General features: G+C 33.6%; 2 protein-coding genes and 2 non-coding genes across 6 annotated transcripts; all 4 read right to left on the bottom strand.

Annotated features, from left to right (window-relative positions):
* Nucleotides 1–960: 960 nt before the first annotated feature.
* Nucleotides 961–1,635, bottom strand: LOC138900332 (uncharacterized). Its single transcript, XM_070187060.1, has 2 exons — nucleotides 1,441–1,635; nucleotides 961–1,293 (listed from the first exon to the last, which is right to left on the bottom strand). The coding sequence occupies exons 1-2, from the start codon at nucleotides 1,633–1,635 to the stop codon at nucleotides 961–963; spliced, it is 528 nt and encodes a 175-aa protein (XP_070043161.1).
* Nucleotides 1,636–10,631: 8,996 nt separating this feature from the next.
* Nucleotides 10,632–10,710, bottom strand: LOC117278864 (small nucleolar RNA R160). Its single transcript, XR_004509224.1, has one exon. It is a non-coding gene; the product is annotated as a small nucleolar RNA R160 (small nucleolar RNA).
* Nucleotides 10,711–10,934: 224 nt separating this feature from the next.
* LOC117278865 (small nucleolar RNA R160) lies at nucleotides 10,935–11,010 on the bottom strand. The gene has a single exon (XR_004509225.1). It is a non-coding gene; the product is annotated as a small nucleolar RNA R160 (small nucleolar RNA).
* A 1,538-nt stretch (nucleotides 11,011–12,548) lies between these two features.
* LOC104104676 (WPP domain-interacting tail-anchored protein 2) lies at nucleotides 12,549–18,440 on the bottom strand. Of its 3 annotated transcripts, XM_033658300.2 has the most exons (6): nucleotides 17,974–18,440; nucleotides 16,994–17,087; nucleotides 15,789–16,347; nucleotides 14,559–15,691; nucleotides 14,258–14,452; nucleotides 12,549–13,013 (listed from the first exon to the last, which is right to left on the bottom strand). In XM_033658300.2, exons 3-6 carry the CDS (start codon nucleotides 16,321–16,323, stop codon nucleotides 12,780–12,782), a joined length of 2,097 nt encoding a protein of 698 aa, XP_033514191.1. In that variant the 5' UTR covers nucleotides 16,324–16,347; nucleotides 16,994–17,087; nucleotides 17,974–18,440; the 3' UTR covers nucleotides 12,549–12,779. The 3 variants fall into 3 exon arrangements, with proteins under 3 accessions (XP_033514191.1, XP_009611112.1, XP_009611110.1); XM_009612817.4 differs by lacking the exon at nucleotides 16,994–17,087 and having other exon boundaries at nucleotides 18,144–18,440; XM_009612815.4 differs by lacking the exon at nucleotides 16,994–17,087.
* Nucleotides 18,441–24,244: the final 5,804 nt, after the last annotated feature.

Consider the following 24,244-nt stretch of genomic DNA (forward strand, 5'->3'; position numbering starts at 1 on the left):
CCCACATAGGTGGTGTGATTCATCAAAGATCACATGTATGCTTTCCTCACCACATTGAGTTCTTTTATTGTAGGCTTTGCTTTGTGATGAATAGCCAAGAAGGATTCCTTCATCATTTTTGGCATCAAATTTTCCAAGAGATTCTTTACCATTGTTGAGGACAAAACATTTTCAGCCAAATGTCCTTAAATGTGCTAGTTTGGGTTTCCTCCCGTTCAGCAATTCATACGGAGTTTTGTTCAGGAGGGACCTGATCATGCACATGTTCACCAACTAGCATGCAGTGTTAACTGTTTCTGCCCAGAAACTTTTTGCAATGCCACTGTCAATCAGCATTATCCTTGCCATGTATTCAAGAGTCCTATTTTTCCTCTCCACGACACTATTTTGTTGAGGTGTTCTTGGAGCTGAAAACTTATGATTTATGCTATTTTCAGCACAGAATTTATAGAATTTTGCATTATCGAACTCTGTGTCGTGATCAAATCTTATACACACAACATTATGGCTCATTTTCACTTGGATCCTTTTCACAAAAGCAGCAAATACTAGAAAAGTTTCATCCTTGGTTCTAAGGAATAGGGTCCATGTGAATCTAGAATAGTCGTCCACTATAACAAAAATGTACCTTTTCCCTCCTCTACTTGGCACCCTCATAGGTCCACAGAGATCCATATGGAGTAGATCAAGTGGCCTTGAGGTGTTAACTTCCTTTTTGGGCTTGAAGGATGGCCTGACTTGCTTTCCTTTTATACATGCATCACACACCTTGTGATTTTTGAAGCTTGACTTAGGCAGACCACGAACAAAGTCCTTCTTGACCAATCTGTTCAGCAATATAAACTTGTATGACCCAATCTTCTGTGCCATAGTTCAACATCATCATCAACAGCACTCAGACATGTGAGATCTCCATTTTGCAAGGACTTAAAATCAGCAACAGAGATATTTTTTTTAATATCATTTTGTCATCAGGACCACTTCACTAGTCACAATATTTGTGACTATGCAGATTTTTGACACAAATTCCACTTTGTTTCCTTTGTCACAGATTTGGGAAACACTCAGTAAACTATATTTCAAGCCATTCACATAATACACATTTTCAATTGAGCGGGTGAGTGTCTTCCCAATTCTTCCTACTCCCAGAATGTATCCCTTTTTGCCATTGCCAAAGGACACACTCCCTCCTTGTAGGGCTTTGAGTGAAAGAAAATCATCGATGCTTCCAGTCATGTGCTTGGAGCAGCTACCATTCATATACCATTTTTGGCTGCTTCCTTTCACTGTTTCCTACACAAGAGAATCAAGGATTAGACTTAGGAACCCAAACGAGTTTGGGTCCCTTGTAGTGAGGAAAAGGGTGAATCAAACTTTTTTTGTCCAAACAGGCAATACACGTTTTTTAATAGAGGGACCAGGTTCCTTAGAAGCAGTTACCTTTTCAACATAAACCTTGTTTTTCTGTTGGGACTGAATTCTAGCCTTACAGTTTTTTTTAAAGTGTCCAGTGTTGCCATAATGAGTGCAATGCCAGTTATCAAGGACAATATCATAATTGCTATGTGGATTGTAGGGAGTCTTTTCCTGTTGGAACCTGACTCCCTGCATGTTCCCACCATTGCTTGTATACATGGCAGCAATTGTATCAGAGGACCAGTTCCACTTTAGAGATTTTTCTATGTCATTTTTAGCTCTACCTAGATCTTCTTGAAGTTATCTGTTTCTTTCAAGTTCAGCACACAGACTAGATTTCACATATTTGAGTTCATTTTCAAGCTTAATGTGTGCCTCACTTGCAACTTCTTTTCCCTTTTGGAGATTCCCATAATTGTTTCCCCTTTTTAATTCCTCTATTGTTTCTTTTAAGTTCATGACAACTACTAACAAGTCATCTCTCTCATTTTCTACGTTCTCAATTTTTTTTGTGAGAACATCCTTTTCCCTTTTTTGAACCTCGATGGTTTCTTTTAAGTCAATCACTACGACTACCAGATCATCTCTCTCATTTTCTACCTCTTCCAGTACCACAGTTGATGTATTTTTATCATTTATAAGACTATGATACGCATCAATTAAAACATTTGCAAAAGATATAATCTTTTTCTGAGAGTAAGACTTTAAATTTCTTTGAACGTCTAGAAAGTTTACCTCATCATCATCATCATCTTCATCATTGTCAGATTTTGCCATCGGGGCGAAGATAGAGTCATATTCAGCTGCTTCACTTTCAACTGCCATCATGGAGGTATCACCTTTTGCACCATCTTCTCCAGATTCGCTGGAAGAATCCTCCCATGCAGCAAGAGCTCATTTCATAATATTGTCAGCGGATTCTTTTCTCTTGAATCTTTTGTCAAGAACCGGGTTCCTCTTGGCTGCTTTATTTGTGTTGTGCTTGTATTGGTCTTGCTTGAGGAGAGGACAATCCTTGATGAAGTGTCCTGGCTTTCCACATTTATGACATAAGTCATACCCTCTTGGCTTGCTGGAACTGCCCCTTTTTGGAATACCTTTATTCCTGCGAATCATTTTCTGAAATCATTTTGTCAGTTAAGCCGTATCAGCATCCTCACCACTTGAGTCATTATTGTCAGTCTTGAGGACCAGGTTCTTCTCCTTCTTGGGTTCTCTTCTTTCATAGTCTTTCTTTTTCTTCATCCCATATGTCTTCATATTTCCAATGAGTTCATCAATGGTTAGCTTTTGCAGATCCTTTGCCTCTGTGATAGCATTGACCTTGCTTTCCTAGGAACCAGGTAGTACACTAAGTATTTTCCTGACAAATTATATCCTTGGAATAATTTCTCCCATAGAGTGAAGCTCATTGATGATGGAGGTGAATCGAGTGTGCATGTATTGAATGGATTCATCATCCTTCATCTTGAAGAGTTCGTACTCAGTGGTGAGCATGTCGACCTTCGACTGCTTGACTTGAGTTGCTCCTTCATGTGTCGTTTAGAGAGCTTCCCAAATCTCCTTGGCTGACTGACAGGCAGAGATCATGTTGTATTCGTCTAGTCCAATACCACAGACGAGGATCTTTTTTGCTCGAAAGCTTTGCGATCAGCATCATTGTATTCCTTCCTTGTTTTAGGAACTATCTGCTGGTTCGACAGTGGTCTTCATAGGTAGGGACGAAGGGTCCATCGCAGATAACATCCCAGAGCTCTGAATCTTCAGCCATGATAAAGTCATGCATCTTTATCTTCCACCATCCATAGTATTGTCCACTAAATCTTGGTGATGTGTAGGTTGATTGACCTTCTTCAAAGCTTGGTGAAGCAGCCATTTGGATCCTTTCTAGGTATTAGCCTGATAGAAAGAACCTGCTCTGATACCAATTGATAGAAACTTAGGGTCCACCAAACTGTATAGAGAATCTGGTTCTCTATTAGTTCCCACAAAATACACACAACAAGAGATAAGTAAATGACACAACAGAATTTTACATGGCAAACTCCTAGCTTACAGGATTAAAAATCACGACCTACACTCGTAGGATTTTAACTTCACTAACCAAGCAACTTTTGGATTACAACTTATTGTAACCTAGGAATTAAACTCTTAATCCCTCACTTATTTGTAATAACTCTATTACAAGTCTCTTTGTAATAACTATATTACAAAGCTCAAAACTCGACTAACTCTAGCCAAGACACAAACACAAGGTTTATGGTTTTACAATTGGTTTCCTACACAATGCTTCTAGCTAAGCTAAGTAGGAATTATAAGTAAATCACTCTAATAAAGGTGCAACATAACTAGGGACATATAATAACACAATACTGAAAACTGGTCCTTCGTTATGTTGTTCTTTGTTCTTAAAGCCTGGAAGTCACTTGCGAGATGGCAACACACTTGAGAGAAGATTTTATTAATTCTCGGATGTGCAAGTGCTTGTTTTCTTCATTGCTTCATGTTAATAATATCCAAGTGATGTCACTTGGATGGTGCAAGCAATATCCGGTACAAGGCATGTCCTGGAAAGTGGCTGATGCACTGGTCACACTGTTGCGTGTATGCAGGGGAACAGTTGCAGCAACTTTATAACTATGAGCAGTTGACTGGTACAGTTAGCAAGGGAACTGATGTCCATCTGCTCCTTCTGTCGTTTCTTTGACTATGATTGTTGGAACTTGTGTCTAACTTGAGACTTGTTGTTCTTGAGCACTTTAAGGATGTGTAACATGTTCCCCATCTGGTTCTTATCATTAAGTTTGTTAGATCATCAAAACATAATAGGGCACATAACCTATCAATTTTGAACATGGTGAGGGTTGAGTGAAACATTCATTCGGGTTGTTCATTCGGGTTGCCTTATTTTCGCTAAAGCTAGGTGTCATACTCAATTTTCTTAATGAAGAGATATGTTAGGTGTCCTTGTATGGATTGTGAGTCTAATAAATTGTTAGTTCCAGACGATGTTACGCTTCATCGTTATAACAAGGGGTTAAAACCTAGGTATTGATGGTGGATTGATCCTTCAAAACATGAAACTAGTGATGGTGGGTGACGGTTTATATATTTATTCCATTTTATCTCGACTCATTTCATTTACGAAATGAAATGGGTTAATCAATCAGTCAGCTACGCCTCAATCTCATTCGGTCCATTTCATTTAAGACAAGGAAATCGGTATACAGGAAAAAATAAACAAGCACACACATGTAATATGAACAGAATAAAAGAAAACTTATACAGAGAACAAGAATCGGAGCATGCATTTAAATAGGACCGTAAAATGAAAAAGTTAAAACTTTTGCTCCTCGGAGATTATAGGGCTTGGAAAAGGGCAAAAGGTTAACTTAAGTAAATACTTATTTGTAATTAATGTTCACATCGAATTAAATAAATTAATAATTGGAGCTAAAATAAAATGAAAATACTATTCACTTAACAAAGGGGCCAGCCCTTGCTTGAAAAGAAAAGCAAAACATAAATTGCATTATAGAAAATTCATAAGAAGATGCATCAAATATTTGATATATGGTAATGTTTTAAATACTACACATATTTTTTTACTAACCTTCCATAGACCAAAAAATGGCTTTGATCCGCTTACCAAATTTCTAATTGAGAATAGAAATACAGTAATTTTCTCTTTAGAAAGAAATAAGCAGGTTATTAATGAACTAAGTATTATATAATGTTATAATGAGAAGCACTCTGAAGTCAAAACAAAACCATTCTTCTACACAAGAAAGATGGCCAAGACTTTGATGAATCTGTTTTTGGTAGTGGCCTTCTTGGTCATTTCACGCGGTCAGTCCATTATCGTCATATCTTGAATATAACCCAAATTTTATGTTTGTCTTACAAAAATTCTAACATAAATTATAACCTTAGTAAAGTTTAATTAAGTTATGATTTGATTTTACTATGTTGGTAATTTATTATAACTTGATCCTCAAACGTTTTTGTCTGCGTAAGATACTAGGGGTGTACAACAAAAACCGATAAACCGCACCAACCCGATAATCCGAGTCAAACCGAGAAAAAAATCCGATTGTGGATTGGTTTGATTTGGTTTGGTATTGGGAAAAAAAAATCCGACCATAATTGGTTTGGTTTGGTTTTAACTAAAAAAAGTCAAACCGAAACCAAACCAACCCGACATTACATTTATACAATTTTAAAAAATAATTTATGCATATGAATATTTATTGTAATATAATTTATAAATGTTTCTTAAACTTGTTCACAATTTTATCTTTAAAAGTATTATTTAAATTTTGGACTTAACATTCTTGAATGATCCAAAAAAATTTATATCTCATAAAGGTAGTAAGTCAAATAAAGTTCAAATCAATACTAATGCTAATAAAGGAAATTCAATTCAACACTAGGAATGACAATAGTGTTGGATATCTAATTTTTAGTTTTGCATTAATTTATAATGAAAATGTATTACCTAGTTTATCTTTTTTTATGCTTATTTGTGTAATGAATAGTACTTATTAGCTGTACTTATTTTAGCACGACCTAAATAGTATTTTTAGATTATACTAATTTTTATTATGGTGTATTAATTATTAATATTTTCTTTGTGCGATTTTATTATCTATATTATTGAATATTTTAGTACAATGTTATGACTCATCTCATATTATTATTTTATTTTCTTGGAAAATACATTATATGGTTGTATCCTACTAGGACTAAAATAAATATTTGGAGCGTAAGTTACATATTTTGTGCTATTAAGACTTTATCGGGAAAAAATCCGGAAATCCGAAAAAAATTGAAAAATTCGGAAAAAAAACAAGATTGAAAAATCCGACTTTATTGGTTTGGTTTGGTTTGATTTATAAATTTAAAAATCCGACACCATTAATTTGATTTGATAATTAAAAAATTCGAACCAACCCGATTTATTTAGGCCAATAAGATACTAACGAGTTTTGTGGATGTTCAGATATGGTGACAGGAGAAACATGTCACAATATATCAGATTGTCGTTTCATGACATGTGCACCTGAGTTTGTAGGTTGTGTTGATGGGACTTGTGTATGTAAAGGTATCTCACTCTCTTTATCTTTCTCATATTCAGTCATTGAGCGACACATAACTAAGTTTTAACATTAGCAAATTTTGATAATGCATGTGATTTAAAGAGGTTAAAAGATTTACTTCCATCAAACAGTATTTAGTCAAACAACATGGTAGATTCAGGATACAGTAAGTGGCGGAGTAAGTATTTTCATTAAAGGTTATCAAAATATAAAGTAATAAACTCATCAATAAGTCAAGGTGTATTATTATATAATATATATACATATTTTCTTAAAAACTATTAAACTATATAATTTTCCAGTGAAAGGAGTGTCGGTTGACACCCCATTGGTGTATGTGGCTCCGCCACCGGATACAGTAGCATATATCGTCACACATAATGCCTTTCAATATGCAGATCATATATGTATAGATATGAAATTAGAATGTGTATGTAAAAATAATTAAACTGCAATCGAATCCACCAGTTTTGGAGGCTTGTCTCAATCACTCGTAAAGTACTATGATTGTTTTAACATTATGCACTTTTTATTTGTCCCATGTCGGCAATTTATTATAACTAAATCTTATTTGAGTTTTATATATATATATATCTTCGCAAGGTGCTAATGAGTTTTGTAATTTTCAGATGCACCACCAAAAACGATCATATGTTCTTCAACATTAGATTGCCAACGCTCTATGAAATGTAAAGTTGGGTCTCCAATATGTGTTGAAAAGGCATGCATTTGTAGTGATTAACTCAAGACAATACTCGTTGTATCAAGTGTCTTTGTTGTTATTAAAATATAGAATACCTTATTGGTGGATGAATATTGTGTACAATTCGATGATGTTTACTTGAAGAAATAAATGGCAATAAAAATTTGCATTACCAAAAAATCTTATCTCTTTACTATTTTAGATCTTAAGTGTATTTTATGAATATATTTCTGCGCTGTGTTTTATGAATATTGTTATTATATTTCCTTGGCGGGGCACATTCGGGGTCGGGGGAAATGAAGAGTATGAATTTTGCATCTCTAGCTAGAATGCAAGGTTGCAGCTTTAACATTGAATTACCACTCAATTCACATCTTCAAAGAATCATGGTTAAGTGAGATGTATTTAAAAAAATTGTAATACCGTAAAATACAACTTGATTACTATTATTTAGTCGAATTGGTATTATATTTCAAAATATATCGGGAAAAAGATTCAAATTTATGACCTATTTTTATTGCCCCACACAAAAAAAAAAAAAAAAAAAAAAAAAATCTCATTCACTTCAGAATGGCGTTATTAGTAACAAGGACACATATGAGATACTCCCTCCTTTCTGTTTCCATCTTCTGGTAAACTCAGCCTATTAGTCATTTGAAGATTATATCTGGATAAAAACATATTAAAGTCTGGTTTTCTTAATTTTAAATATGTGAAAAAGATCTTTGGAAAACACGGTCTGATTCACTTTTACTTGACACATATTGACTTTTCACGCCCTTTAAAAATAATAAATGAAGTGCATAATTTACCATAATACCCATATTAATTGATGTATATTTTATTTTATTTGAGAAAATAATTTAAAATGAATAATAAATACTGTGACTAGAACAGAAATTTTTGTTTGTCTTCTCTTGATATGCATAAAATAACAAGTAAAAATAAAAATTTATTTTTAGTATACCCGCCAAATAAAAGTAAAATTTATTTTTAATATACCCGCCAAATAAAAGTGAAATTTATTTTTAGTATACCCACCAAATAAAAGTGAACGGAGAGAGTAAGTTTTTACAAATAAGGTTTACATAAATGAGCCAACAGTATAGCATAAATAGACATGATTCCATGACTTACAAATACTAATGCAGCATAATTTTTGAAGGTTAGGTTACTTTTTTCTTCTTGGTTAATAGTCAAGAATTGATTTCTTTTGTGCATAACATAACTAATTATGTTATGCAGTAGCAAATTCACATGTAATTCAACCTGTTCTTTATAAAAAAAATTACGTCGGGAGAGGGGAAGGGAAAAGGGAACGGGAATGCTAGCTACTGGGCTTTGAACCATCTAACTCAACTGTGGAAGACAATTATCTCATAGTTATCCAATTGAACCAGTATGTCTTTACCTTCCCCAAACCCCACTTGTGAAAAAAACTAATGGGTTTGTTGTTGCAACATTCCATAGCCCCAATAACTTGTTATTGACACAACATGCCCACACAAGTGTGTAGGTATAAGAAATTTGGAATGCTAATACTATGCCAACATTCGTAATATAATTTAATTCATTAATAAAACATTAAAAACAATTCATAAAATTCAACGTACGAAACACACATTTAAATGCAAGCTTAGCTCAAAGATAAAAGGTCTAATTTGCAACAGTACAAAAAAGGTTTAACCACCTTATAACAATCTTGTATCATAAGAGCTATTATCCAAACATTGTATAATTCTTTATTGCCTCCGCTGTATTCATAAGCATGACAGTGTTCCACTTACTGGTACTGCTCAATCTGTCACTATTTATAAGGTGTTCGAAGATAAAGGTCAAAACATCCAAATTATGGTGTAAATTCAAACATAATTCAAAAAAAATTTAAAAGCAATGTAAAGACTAAGTTTTGACATCTAATGTACCAATTAAGGATACCTGTTAGAGTATAAAGAGTCAAGTGACAACACAGAATAAGATAATCCCTAAGTTTATATAATAAGAAAAATTGATGTATACCACTGATATATAGTTTGATGTATCCCTAAGGGTCATGGAAATTAGGAAAATGAGGAACATTGAAGTTTAAAATGTAAGATTGCAACTTTACCATTGAACAATCATTCAACTGGTTTACAAATATTGGTTATATAAGACTCCACAAGGACTGAGGACCAAGCTTTTAGCTTAAAAATGCAAGATATGTCTTTCTTATTCTAAAAACATCCTTAGCCACTGATAGAAAATGAAGATTCAAGTGACAACAGATAATAAGAAATAGTTGATGTAGCACCATGCTCGTATAGTCTGAGGGTAAGTATAAATCCCCGGACTCTGTATTTTGGTGCTCAAAAACCTTTACATCAGTCAAGTCAACTAATCAAAATCTTCAAAGAATTAGATAACAAATGCAAAAGCAAACAGCAATCCTCTTACTGTTCTGTAAATTTTCTCAATTATAAGTAGCACCTTGTTCTGTTTAACCAAGTTCAGAAAAACAGAGAAGACAATTAAATGTATCCTACAAATTTAAACATGTCACTGCCATCTCTCCAAACACTATGGCCTGCTATTTTAGGGCAAATATCATACAGGTCTTATGCAAAAAAAGGCAAAAAAAATGTTCATGATTATACTTTTCCATATAACCTTTTCTAAGAAGCAATTAGTGCCACTTTAATGTTATTTTCAAATCAGCAGATGCCACACCCTAGCTCCATTCTATTATAGTACTAGGGTTCCACCATTAGAGTGGAAGTTCATGGAAATTAGGCAAATGCAACAGGGCAGACAGTAACAACACATAAAGCTAAGGAACATGATTGTAGTTTTATAAAATGTGATCGATGTATTTCTTATTCACAAAACATCCTTTGCCGCTGATTTAACATGAATAGTCAAGTCGCAACAGGTAATAAGAAAGCCCTTAATGTAGCACCATGCTCGTATAGTCTGACGATAGTAACGACAGACCATGTATTTTGGTGCTCAAATCCTTCCCATTAGTCAGATCAAAACTTCCAACTGAAAATACCCAAAAAAACCCTAAACAAAGTTTAACTTGTTTTTCCAACTAAGTAGATAATTACAGTAGGACAGCATTGTATTCATATTTATATAATTCGAGACACTCCAACCATATCATCATAACAAATACTGATGATCAATGAGCAATCACTTTGGCAATCCCAAGGAAGGTCCTAACTAAATGAGGTTGTAAGGAGCATTATGTTAAAGCTAAAATAGATACAATGTACTCATATTACAATTTATACACCCAAGACAGCTTAATAATATTCTCTCTATTCTTTTTATGAGGAAAAGTAAGGTATTCTCATTAATATCAGCACAACATATCGAGACCACTTAGTAAAATGTATAACAAGATTAACAAAAATATCACTCTAACTAGCATCAATCAGAGAACTTTGAAGGCATAAAATATGTTTCTTCAACATAGAATTTCAGCTAATAGTTCCTCATCATTTTGCTTTGCCAAGTTTAAATAAATCTGCTCTAAAATAAAGAAATATGCAAACAAGTATTTCGAATAACTAACCAGCTCCCTCCATTCAATTTAACTGTTTGACTTTAGTCAAAATCACTAAATTTGACAAACAAAACTACTCAATATTCCACTTAATACTTTACAATTTTTTTGGTAGAACTATAATAGTTACCTATTAGGGTGGGGGGGGGGGGGGGGAATTGAGCAATGCAATCAGAGAACTTTGAAGGCTTAATATGCAAATTCAACATACAATTCAGCTTATAGATTCTCATCATTTTGCTTGCATATTTTAAATTCAACAAAAACAAAAAATTTAAACTATAACAAACTTTTTTTTGGCAAAATAAAGCTGAATAAATGGCTAAATTATTCAGCCAAAAGTTTTGTCAAAAAAATTAGCTTTGCACCAGAAAGTACCTTAGCTCGTATTTTCTCTGCAATAACAAACTTTATATTGCAAAGGGCTATTTGGTGCACACTATATTCCACGCACTACTCTGTCTCTGTGTGTGTGTGTGTGTTTTGTGTGTGTGTGTGTGTGTGTGTGTGTGTGTGTGTGTGTGTGGAAATTACAAGCACTTTACTACAATACACATAATTCTTATGCTCTATTTTTTTCTAAGTTCTTTCGACATTTGTGATTGCTGGAAGCCATGGCTGCGAGCTCTTTGAACGTTGACGATTATAATGGTCATTTTATAGGGATGCATTAGGGTTTTGGTTTGATTTATCAAGTGTACCACCTAAACGACGTCGTTCCCTACCCCCTTTGATACGTTTGGTTGGAAGATAAAGTTATGATGCAATTAATTATATTAAATATAATTATGCTGGATTAGTTATTTTAGTATTAATTTTTATTAACGGTTTGGTATGTTATATTAATCTGGGGATTGTCAATTTCATTGCTTTATCATGGGATAACTTATCCTGAGATTACTAGTTCACTCTTTGGCAGGTATAAGTTATCCGGTATTATTTTTAATCCTCAGATTACTTATCCGAGATTTAGTAACCAAATAAGGCATAAGATGGTACTAAATTTTTTATCACACAATTACTTTTGCTTATCCATTGTACCAAACAGTCCTAAGGGTCCTATGGTTGTCGGGATTAGGAAACTTATTCGGGATAGAATTTTGGATTGATTTTATTGCATGTTTGGTTATGGGTATTTGCTAATATTGAAATAATTTCAAACTAAAATTCTGGTATTAACTATCCCATATTGGAGGTGTATAATGATCCAAGAATTATAATCCCCGAATCAGTGGCGAAGTCACATGGTCACAAAGGTGGTCAACTGATGACCATTCGTCGAAAAATTACACTGTATATATAGGTAAAATATTACGTTTTAAAAGTATATAATATATATTTAACACCCTTTGTCGAAAAAATTTCTAGCTTCGTCACTGCCCCAAATACCCTACGTTAGAATCAAGATCCCCTACCGGCCTAATTAGGGGTGCTCAAGAAAAACGGGGAAAAAAGAACCCAAAGAAATCGAATCAACCCGGCCTAATTTGTGATCCTTGCTTTGAACATAATATTTAAAATGATTAATATAGAGGATTCTTTTCTGTTTATTTGAATGCTCGATTCTAACATGTATAATCACTTACTTAATTACTAATAATATTTGGTTAGACTTGAAAGTATATATGAATGGAAGTTTTATTTTTCTTGAAAAATATATGAACGGAAGTTAGATAAAGAAAGGGAATGATTATCATCATTTAGGGAGAAAATTATCTTGAATTTGTGTTTTATTTGCAACAATCCACTTCAATAGTGCTTCAAATAAATACAAGAAAAGTCCACAACAGTACTCATTCCATTAAAATAATTGCTTTAAAAATAGCTCTATCTTGATCTTACAATACTCATTCCACTAACACAATCGCTTAAAAGAATTGCTCTCTCTTGAGATTTGAATTAGAATGAAAAAAATAAGAGATCGCAACAACATTTACAGCCAACAGAAGAAGACACTGAACACAAAACAATCAAAGAATCTGTACAAAGTATTCCAACAAGTTTTAGTATATCATTTAACCACCAACAAGTCAAGGATGTCATTTCTTTTGCCAAAGAAATATACTCCTAATGTCGAAAGTAATAAGACGAGGATTGACATGATAATGTACTTGTGATGGCGTTGCCTTGGCTGTAGCTGAACCTCGGTTTCCTCTGACGTGACAACTATATTAGGCTCTTCATTTATCGACATAGAAGACTTACTGCCTCGATTGGTAGGTCTATCAGGTGGTAATTCGTCCACCTAAATCAAAGAACCAACATTTCTATTAGAATTATGGAATGCTGTTAATATCTTGTATAGAATGAGGTCAATCTCTTCTTTTTTTAATCAACTAGAATGAGGTCAATCTCTTTATGTAGTAAACACAAACAATCAGGAAAATGGAAGGAACTGCCAATCTCCCATCTTGAGAAGCAATGACCTCAGAAAGAAAAATAAGACCAGAAGAAGTTGGCAGATAATTGGAGAAAGTTAGATTACATGTGAACCATCACCAAAGATAGCAAATAATCAAGATTCAGCTTTTACATATTAGACGACGTAGAACAAGATCAGTAATCCTCAGAACCTTAATCTGCCAGGTGTTGCTAGTTACATAATATGTCTTTAAGTATCCTTAGACTACTTCAATCAGAGGGTTATACTATATGCAGACAGAAAATTTTTGGTTTGAGCTTGGTAGTTGTTGTGTTGAGAAGGAAAGTTCAAATCAGAGTGGATGATAAATGTCATCTGGAAGAAACCCAAGGAAAAATATATATATTCGCAGGTGAATAAATCTAGATAAGCTAGAGTTCATTGAGCCTTTGCAGAAGTGTACTCATAAAACATCAATTCTGAGGCTAAGGCAAAAAAGCATATGAGGTGTCTGGTCAGGTTAAGGTCTTTAGACTTCACAAATAACGTGGCCAGGTTTGTTCATGAAAAGAACGAAACATGGAAACAGATAGCGTCTCAAATATGAGAGCATAAAGCATATTTCATTCTGGATAATTACTAATCCAATAGCACCGGAATGTTCCTTTTTTTGTTTAATAACCGAGAAATCCCCGAGTGCAAGTGGTGTACAGTTTGAAACTCGGGGGATAATTGGCCTGCTCTTCTACCTTCTCTACTTAAATACCAAGCTTTTTCTCTACAGCAGCGTAATGTGCACCTAACCCACACATCATGTGCTATGTTCTTACCACTAGACTAAAGCCCCGGGAGCAATAGCACAAGAATGTTGTCAAAGAGTATAGCTAAATAAGCACATAGATACTGTATGTTTAAGAAGAAACATTCATATAAGGGATACACAGCATGCAATAATTTATTCTAGATGATCTTCCTTCTGAACTCCAGAGACAATTCTATAATCACATTGAACTGCAAACAGAACCAACAGTGTCTTACTTTCACTACAGTAAGTAGGATAATGAGTGGCATATATCCGAACACAACATATTTAGGAAATGATGTATGCAATAAAACGAAATAAATACCTGGGAGCGTTTCAGTGTGGATTCTGTTTGAATTTCATGAGAACTATCTGTAGAGGTGGCAATTGTTGAGACAACTCTAGAAGATGAGAGCTCAGTATCACCACCTCCATTCTCAAGTACATGTATGGACGGTTGCTTCTCTTTTGTCTCCAACTTCCTGATCAATGATTTGTTTTCCTTGGTCAAACAAAAAATCTGCCCCAAAAAAGAATAAGAAGAAAAGAAAAACAGTCAGTACTCAACATCGTTTCGAACTTTAAACTTCTATACAAAAAGCAACAAAAAAAGGAAACCAAAACACCTGTTTTTGTACTCGTTCCCTTTCTATAGCTAGCTGCATGACCAGATCCATGATAAAGCTGGTTTTGATGTTAATGTCTTTTGCACTTGCAATTTTTTCAATAGTAGCTTGATTCAAAGAAGTCTCCAACCCTTCAACTCTTGATCTTAGAAACTCTACTTCTTTGTTAAGTTCTAAATTAGTTTCGGACAACATAATGCATTGTTCCTCCGCATGCTCAGTCTTGCTTTCAGCTTTTAAGACCTTTTGTTTTAGTTCATCGATTAAAGTTTCCATATCCCAAATGGCAGAATACAGCATATTCTGCTGTTCTTGACCTGCTTCAGATGATGTCTTAGCATTTTGTAGCTGAATTTCTAATTCCCTAACCTGCTTCTCAAGAATGCTGACCTTTTTAGCATTACTTTCATTACTACTCTTGAGAAAATCCAACTCTTCATGTAGTTCCAAGTTTGTCTCCGTCAAATGTGCTACCTTTTCCTCCGCATTTTCAGCCTTATGTTCTGCAATATCGATGTCTTCTTTCTGAGATTCTACGACACATTCCATTTCTTTAAGACGCTCTTCACTTACTTCATTCAGTTCATTTGCTTTCAACAACTTAGACTCGGACTCTTTCAACTTATCTTCTAAAATTTTCAGCCTGTCCCTTAAAGAGGATACTTCGGCATTTTCAGCAGTAAGTTGTTTAATGCTGCTATTAAGGTTTTGGATGGTAATATCTTTGGCATTTACCTGTCCTAAGCAATTGTCAATCTTCAATTTAAAGTCGCGCTCTCGTTGAAGTGAACCATTCAAATTGAAGTTAACAATCTGTAGTCGGCTCACCATCTCTCTGGAAATTCCCATAAGTACCTCCGCTGCATTTTCCGACTCTAAAAACCTACCCCATATAACCTCTGCACCCTCTTCCATACACAGAGCTACTTGCTCTGTCAACCGCAGCTTCAACTTTAGATCATCTTCGTTTTGTTTAAGCAGAGTCAACTTCTTCTCAAGATCCAGCTCTCTTTCAAGTGATTTCTCCAACATTCTTAATGTACGTCTTTGCTCAACTGTCTGCACGTGTGGCTTCAATCCTCTTGCTGAAACATTATTAGTTTCTGATAAATCCAAACTCATCCTTTGTCTCCCTGTTAATACATGAACCAGAAAAAGATGTAAAGTCTTTAACATGTTAGTAAAGAAAGAAAAAACGCGTTCTTGAACCTAATAAGTTTCGTAACTTACATTCGTTTTGGTCGAAAGCTAATGAGGTCATCTGCGACTTGGCAAGCTGCATCTTCATTTCTAAGACACGCTCCTTTGATTGTCTCAATAACTCTTCAGTGTCATGAAATTTATTCTCCATTATCACATGCAAATCATTCAATTCTCTGCACGTTATCTTTTGCCTCGCACCAGTGACTAGGTCTTGAAGAGTGCCTATGAAATTGTCCAGTTGTCTTATCTCGGAGCTCAAAATGGAAGATAAGTGATCCAATGCCAGGACTTTCTCAATTGAGTCAGGAGAAATATCATCATTCTCGAAAGAAATTGCTTCAACTTCATTTTCCCAGGTCAAGATACGCATCAAAAGATTGTCAAGATTCGCCAATTTCTCATCAGAATACGCAAGGTCCAAATCTACTCTACTCAAGATTTCCATGGAACTCCTCATCTCTTCCATCTCCTTAGCTTCACTTGAGAGACTTTCGTTCACTAAGGTTTCCATTGCTTGTGGAGTGATAATATCAGTACGTGCAGTCAATTCTTCAATTTCCATTGATCAGCACCTCCGATAGGGAAGCTGCAAATGGGAAGGGAAACATCATTACACGAAATGCAAGCACATATTAATTTCCAAAGCGAATAGACCAAGTGAATAAGTAGGAAGCTAGGAAACAAAAGAAAACTTGAAGGAATGTATAGTAAAGGCTATATAAGCTTATATTGGCTAAATCCCATTTATATGTCTTTTACATTAAGAAGTGCCAAGGCAATTGGTCATCTATAGATGATTTTGAATAATTTAACAGAAACCACTTCTCTTGAATAATACAGTGCTATAATGCACACAAGTCTAACTTTTGATAGGAAAACAATAAGCCAAAAGAAAAGATAGAAACAGTTTGACAGGATTAAAGGTAAGCGAGACTTTAAAACCCAAAGAGATCATCGACGTGCTTACAGTCTCACACAGATGTACAAATACTTGAATATTTTACACCATGAGCCCCTTTTACAGCCAAAACGATATGTCCAAATGTTGAGGCATTTTAGCTTTCTAAGAAAATAACAAACATATCATGTTCTGAGCCCTCAATATGTCTACCATAAAAAGCATGTTTTTGTATTATCTAACCCCGTAACATCTTTTATCCAAGCAAAGGAACTAATCAGTCAATTTGTTACTTGCTAACATTCTGATTTTTTCAGTCAAGCTTCTATCATACCTTCATGACTTGGTAAAATGTTTCATAATTGTTCAGTTCCTTTCTTTCCTTTAGACCATCTTCTCACTTTCTCCTCGCAAATAACCAAAGCACTCTTGCAATTGAATATTTAACAAGGATAATGTGCGACAATCTGTTAGCTGTATGCTCTTTGAGAAACATCAGAAAAGAGCTAAATAACCATCAAGAAGATTATGATTCAAAAGGTTTATCCTTAGTCTCTTATAGGTAGTTTATTTCTCCACACTCTTCTTGATTATGATTTCCTACAGTACATTAAAGGATTAAACAAGTAATATAGACATCAAATTGCTTATCTATGTTGAGAATTCGACTACAGAACTTGTCTTCATCTATCCATTAAACTAGAAATCATACAAACTGTCAACAAGCTCTTTTAATCTGCTGCACCTTGTAGCTTCAAGAGCGGAGCTAGTAGCCCGATTACGGGCGGGCGAACCCAGTAGCTTTTGTTCAGACACAGTGTATTTGTGTTAAAAAATTCATTAAATACGTACAAATATTAAATTTAGACCCTAGTTATTAACACTTGAAGTCATGCTTCTAAATTCCAGAACACGTAAGGTTGAAATTCTAGCTCTGGCTCTGAGTAGCTTTACATTTGTCACAGACTCACAGGAAAGCTAAAGAAACGTGGAGCTTAATTGCCTCAGATTAACAGTATGTTTTTAAGCATACAAACATGCAAATGTTAAGAGACAAAACAATTCAACTTCCTCCATGCTCAAAAAATAAAAATTGCAGTGAAATTTTTTATTTTCACTGCAATTAAAGGCTTTTCCTTAGGATATTATAAACAACACTAAACAAGAAAACCTTATATCCACCAAAAACACTATAACTATACCAAAGTAAGTAATTCTCAAACACTTATGCAAACTATGAAAAACTAAGTCAAATTATGAAAAGAAAGCTTCAATTTTCAAGAAGGGAAATAAAACAAGATTTCAACTACATACCTTTGTGAAGAAAATCTTATGGGGTTCTGAATGAATGGTCACAACATGAAGATAAAGCTACTTAAGAGTCACGTTTCTCATTTAATAGCTTTCCTTTTTCATAACTTGAATACAGTTAAATTTGGAAAGTGGCAAAGAATTTTGGGATCTATAAGGACTAAAGGGTCAACCTGAAGAAAGTTGGCTCATGGTAGGTTGGTGGCTAAATTGTACTAACATGGGGTCCACAACCTTCAGACCAACCAATGACATCTCTCCACGTCAGCTAAACATCAGATTGAGCTTCATAAAATCTTGGTCACGAAATTCACCATTTGTTTCAGAAGAAACATTAATATTCTTGTACTTTGTTCATCTTCTGGAATTTCTTGATATTGTGAAGAAGTTTTGGAATTTGAAAGGAAAAGAAAAGAAAAGAAAAAGGAAAGAATTTTTAGTGGAAAGGAAATGATATAGCAGGAGCGCACGTTGGCTAGTGGTGGGATATAGGAGTAGTACAAAAATCAATAATTGAGGGACTAAGATGTTGGGGTCCAAACAATAATAACGTCCAAAATAGTGCTCAAATCCAGCTTAGAAATTCACATTACTCTTATGTTTTATATTTGTCCAAAATTAACGTTCTTTAATCATATGATTAAGTATTATTGGTACGTGTTTGACAAGAGTAGCTTGATCTAGTATGAGTATCTTCCACTTCCAACTAAGAGGTTGTGAGTTCGAGTCACCCCAAGAGCAAGGTGAGGAGTTCTTGGAGGGAGGGAGCCGAGGGTCTATTGGAAATAACATCTCTACTCATGATAGACGTAAGGTATGCGTACACATTACCCTCCTCAAACCGCACTAGTGAATTATACTTTGTTGTTGTTGTTATAAATGTACGTGTCCTTGTCATAATTGGAGAGTCCACAAGATAAATTCATCAAAGTATCTTCCTTCTAGATCCTTATCTCAAATGAAATAAATTACCAAATTCGGAAAATGAATTAAAAAAATTGAAAGTAGATTGGGAAATAGTTGTGATTAAGGGTGTTCATGATTCGGTTTGGGTCAGTTTTTCCCTAAAAAGAAACCAAATCAAGTAAGTGAGTTTTTCAAATATTTGAACAAAATCAAACCAATTAAATCGATTTTTTATCGATTCCGTTTTTGTCGATTTTTATCGGTTTTTCCGATTTTCGGTTATTTATCGATTTTTCTTAAATATGAGACATACACTACCAAACGCATATTCCGGCGACTACATTTTCAACGTAACGTTATCAAACTAATTGTTCTTTGAGAAATCTATCATTTACCATTTACCAAGATATATTAATGATAATTGACTCAACTAGTGATGAATAATTTAAGTACTCAATTAAAATTTAATTAGTTTTAACATGAAATAAATTCTTGTACTTAGCAAAAGAAAACTACAAATCAAATTAAAAGGCAAAGAATTAGATTATTATAATAGCAAAGAACTAGACTAAAAATACAAATGACTAATATGTATCATAAAATTTCAGAAACTTTATATAAATATATACATATATATAAGTGTAATAATAAAGTTAAATAGCTACTTTTATAGTCAGTTTGATTCTGTTTTTTCAGTTATTTTTTTATTAAAATCAAATCAAATTCGATCAGTTTTTAAAATTTTAAACCAAAACCAAACCAAACCAAACCTAAAAAGTATCAGTTGTTTTAGTCGGTTTGGTTCGGTTTTCGATTTGGTTCGATTTTTCGAATTTTTATGAACACGACTAATTGTGATATTGCAAAAATGGATCTTACATTTGTAGCCCGCATAAGACAGTAAAATCATGGCTTTGCACTCTCGAATACTGCAGATAATCAGAGAATTGATTGTTCTTTTCAAGTTTCACGAGAACCTAAAGAAACAAACTCTGTGTCCACAATAAGATACATTTTATCTTTGGTACACCTATTAAGAAAATATGAACTCTTAGAGAAAAAAAATATTTATTAAATTAATCTTAATTAATTATTGCCTTAACACATTGGAATATGTAAATAAGGGCAAATTTTAGAAAATAAAATTAATTCCTTCTTGATTATGTATATGAACACTAATTTTGGACCAAAATTAAAATGTAAAATGGTCACTTATTGTGGACCGGGGGAGTAAACAATAAAAAAAAAACTTAATTATGTCACATTAAATACATAACATTTGGTTTTACATTAACTCGTGTCATAATTCAATTATAGTTAATTAATATATATACTCAACCTTAAGTTTTACATTAGTTATGATAAAACTTATATAGGGGTATTTGCAGTCATACTCTATATTTGTGCCACCTTTTAACATATACCCTATTTTTAAAAATCATTATTTTAGTAGCCAGCTGACAAAAAATCTGTAATAATATGACAATTATACCCCTCACAAAAGATATAAAAGTTGCATCATGCATTAATCGCGTGATCTGCAACCTCATTCGTGAAAAAAGATCTCCTCTATCACTCCTTCCCTCTTCAAAAGATCTCCTTCAACCCTGGTCGAAGATCTCCTCTCCTATTAGCAGCTTTATCAAAAAAACTAGAAACTTGAACCAGATTCATATTCTGAATTCAAAATTACAAAATACATTGTAAGTATTGTAATTCATCTTCAGGATTCAAATTAGTTTGTGAAACTGATTGATCTTCATGATATATATTTCTGCAATTATTTTCGTAATTCATCATACTTTTAAATTTTAAACTTAAAAAACAAAATCTGAATTCAATTAACGCCTATGGATATTTTCACTTATGCTCATTTAATCACACTTGCATGAAGTTGTTTGACGGATATAGCATGAAGTTTTCACTTATAGATCTTCAAAAACTTTTCAAAACTTCAAATTTAATGCATGAAAGATATAGAATAAAGTTGTTACACGTTGAAATCTGAAGTTTTAATCATGTACAAGCTAAAACTTCATGCTAATAATGTAGCATGAAGTTATTTCACGTTAAAGCTAAGACTTCATGCTAATGTAGCATGAAGTTGTTTCACGTTGAAGCTAAAATTTCATGCTAATAGATGCTGAAGTTATTTAGTTCATTTGATAAAATTTCATACCAACACTTGCTGAAGTTTTGTCAAGTAGTCTACATTATGCTGAAATTTTTTAGTTCATTTGCTAAAATTTCATACCAAACATGCTTAAGTTTTTGTCCTGCAGTATGTAATTTTTTAATGAATTTTTTCTAAACTTCGTATGTATACATGCTAACTTTTTTTGTTCATTTTTCTAACACTTCACACTAAACATGCTGAAGTTTCGATTCTGTAGGATGAGTTCGATTTGCCTTATTATTACTTTCAATGAGAGGTAGACTTTTGATTACAACTACTTAGATCATGATACAAAACTTGTTCTGGTTATTAAATAAGTATCATTCAATTCTTTCTTGAAGAAAATTAGTGAAATCAAAGATTTTGATTCAACCAAATATTCACTAAAAATATGATTTGATATCAAACTAAATACAAGAAAAGGGATGCTCGTAACTTCAGATGAAGAACTCAAAACATGTATACATTTGCTAACAACTGATTCAGCCTTAAAGAATTGCCATTTTGTCGTCGAAAAAATACAACTACTTTCTAACAGTATAGCTGCTTTAGAATTTGCAAAAATCAAACCATCTCTTGCACATACAATAGATTCATAATAACTTGTTGATTATCAACACGAAGTAGAACAGCCAATAATGGAAGTAGACAACGAGCGACAACCTTCTAACATTACAGCTGATTCAGAATATGGAATGCTGCAAGAATTACCAGCCGCTACAATAAATTCATACCAGTTTGGTGAGGCCCAACAAGAAGAAGGACAGTTAATAATGCAAATAGACAATCAACACACAATCGAACAAAGTTTTTGTTATCTCCTGCAATGATAAGCAACAACCAAGATAAAAAAAAATACAGAAATTATACTGATAACATCAGATACAATTGAAGAAATTGATGAAACTTCTACTGTTTCTAAGAAATCAAGAAAAAGAGTGAGGAGAAAGCTGAAAGAATCTCCACCATGTAAAATACTTAGGCACGATGCATTGCCTGAGAAAATAAAAGTAGGATCACTTATTTAGAACAAGAAGAGCATGACTAAATTTTTCTGAAGCTTGGAGATAAACCAAAAAGTTGAATTCACTGCTATTAGATCATTTCAAAGAGATACGAGTTGAAATGCATCATGGAGAAATGTGGTTGGAATGTACGTGCTACCAGAATAAAAATTCCACACTTTTCAGGGTGATAAAATTTCATAACAACCATAAATGCTCGGTTGATGCAAGAAAATCATATCAGAAGCATGCTACATCAAATTTTATAAGTGAGCAAATTTTAGAACATGTTCGGGATAAAAAAAGATTGAGGTTACACCAGCCTTTATAGAAAGCGAAATGAAAAAAAAAATGGAATTGACATTGGATATCACAAGGCATGGCACACTATTCAAAAAACTATTACTTGTATAAGAGGAACACCGAAAGAGAATTATCAGATTTTTCCTTCATACATTCTTCACATGATGGGGCATAGAAACTCAGGGGTGTACACTAGCATAAAAAGAGATGAGCAGAATCGGTTAGCAAAAAAATAGTAACCATCGGTCTGAAGTTTCAAATGTTCCTAATTGAAAACTTCACACCTTATGATTTATTTTTTTGTGTTTCACCTGTACAGGTTTGCTTACATGTTCTTTGCTCTTGCGGCATCAATAGCTGGTTGACGTTACTGTAGACCCGTGATTGTAGTTGATGCAATATTTTTAAAGTCAAAATATCATGGTGTTCTATTTGTTGCTGTATCAAATGATGCAAACAATCAAATTTTTCCTCTATCTTTTGGTGTAGTAGATTCAGAAAATAATGATGCATACATTTAGTTCTTCGAGGAAATGAGAAAAGCAATTGAAGTCCGCCGTGAACTGGTTTTCTTATTAGAGAGAAACCAATCTATCGCAAATGGGATTAGACAAATTTATCTTGAAGTTCACCATTATATCTACCTCTATCACTTTGAGAAGAATTTAAAGTAAAGACATGCAAAAAATATGGTAATAAATCTTTTTCAAAGCGCTGCAAGGTCATACAAACATGAAGATTTTAACCAGTTAATGTCCGAGATCAAAAGTGTTGAAAAGAAAACATACAATTACATAATGGAAGAGCCGCCAGAGAGATGGGCTCGATCGTGGTTCCCACGGCGATGTTATGATATGCTGATAACAAACATGGTAGAATCAATAAATTTCTTGTTACTAAAAGCGAGAGAGATCCTTGTTTTAAGAATGTTAGATTTCATCCAAAAAGGTTGGGACAATGATTTTGCGAACGAAGAAAAATAGCACATGAAACTTTTTACAAAGTATCAACATGGGTAAAAGAAGAGATGAATAAGAAGATAGACTTGGCTTGTAAAATATTTGTAAGTATATTTATTAACTTCATAATTTACTTCAGCATGTTTTATCTGAAGTAATTAACTAATGCATAATCACTTCAACTTTTTATGTCTGCAGTGATTTACTGTTTACCGATAAAAAACTTCATACTTTTTCTTTTTGAAGCAATAATACACTAATATAGTTTTTTTACTTTTTAATTCATTCTTAGGTGTTCAGTCTTGATTTAATTTTGTTTAAAATAAATAATTAAGGAATGGAATTCATTGTGGACTTAAAGAAGAGAACTTGTGATTGCTTGGAATTCCAACTTGACGAATTGCCCTGTCCACACGCAATTGCTACTATCAATAAGAGATGTATGCAGAAATCTGATTACTGCTCAAAATGGTATTCAAGGGAAACATGGTTCAAAACATATGAATGACATGTCAATACAGTGGGAGATAAAAATTTATGGGATATACCACAAAATGTAGAATCTCAAATCACAAAACCTCCCGATGTAGAGATTATACAAGGAAGAAGACAAAAGAAGAGGTATATCCTTGCGACTGAATCAGTACGTTTGAAGTCTACCAAATGTAGTCAATGTAAACAAATTGGGCATAACAAAACAACTTGTTTGTCTTCTCCAGCACCTCATCCATATTCCAAGAAACATGCTGAAAAATACTCCAACGTTCAATAATCCTTGGAAAAACATTCATTCTAAAGGAGGATAGATATTCTGAATTTAGACTTTCACTATTGATTGATATATGGGAAATGTGATTGTTTTCATAGAAATGAAAAAAAAATAAGCTCTTGAATTGAAAAATAATCGTTTATATATTGCTTGAAGT

Source organism: Nicotiana tomentosiformis, chromosome 10, assembly GCF_000390325.3.
Source record: "Nicotiana tomentosiformis chromosome 10, ASM39032v3, whole genome shotgun sequence".
Lineage (NCBI taxonomy): Eukaryota > Viridiplantae > Streptophyta > Magnoliopsida > Solanales > Solanaceae > Nicotiana > Nicotiana tomentosiformis.

What these genes read in the sequence shown, in the direction of transcription:
- LOC138900332 (XM_070187060.1), bottom strand. Translation starts at nt 1,635, where the DNA reads ATGTATACAAGCAATGGTGGGAACATGCAGGGAGTCAGGTTCCAACAG. An exon ending in ACAAGGTTTATGTTGAAAAG is followed by an intron (nt 1,294 to 1,440) that starts GTAACTGCTTCT and finishes TCTCTTGTGTAG; the next exon opens with GAAACAGTGAAAGGAAGCAG.
- LOC104104676 (XM_009612817.4), bottom strand. Translation starts at nt 16,323, where the DNA reads ATGGAAATTGAAGAATTGACTGCACGTACTGATATTATCACTCCACAA. An exon ending in AGCTTTCGACCAAAACGAAT is followed by an intron (nt 15,692 to 15,788) that starts GTAAGTTACGAA and finishes ATGTATTAACAG; the next exon opens with GGAGACAAAGGATGAGTTTG. An exon ending in CCACACTGAAACGCTCCCAG is followed by an intron (nt 13,014 to 14,257) that starts GTATTTATTTCG and finishes TCTTTGATTTAG; the next exon opens with GTGGACGAATTACCACCTGA.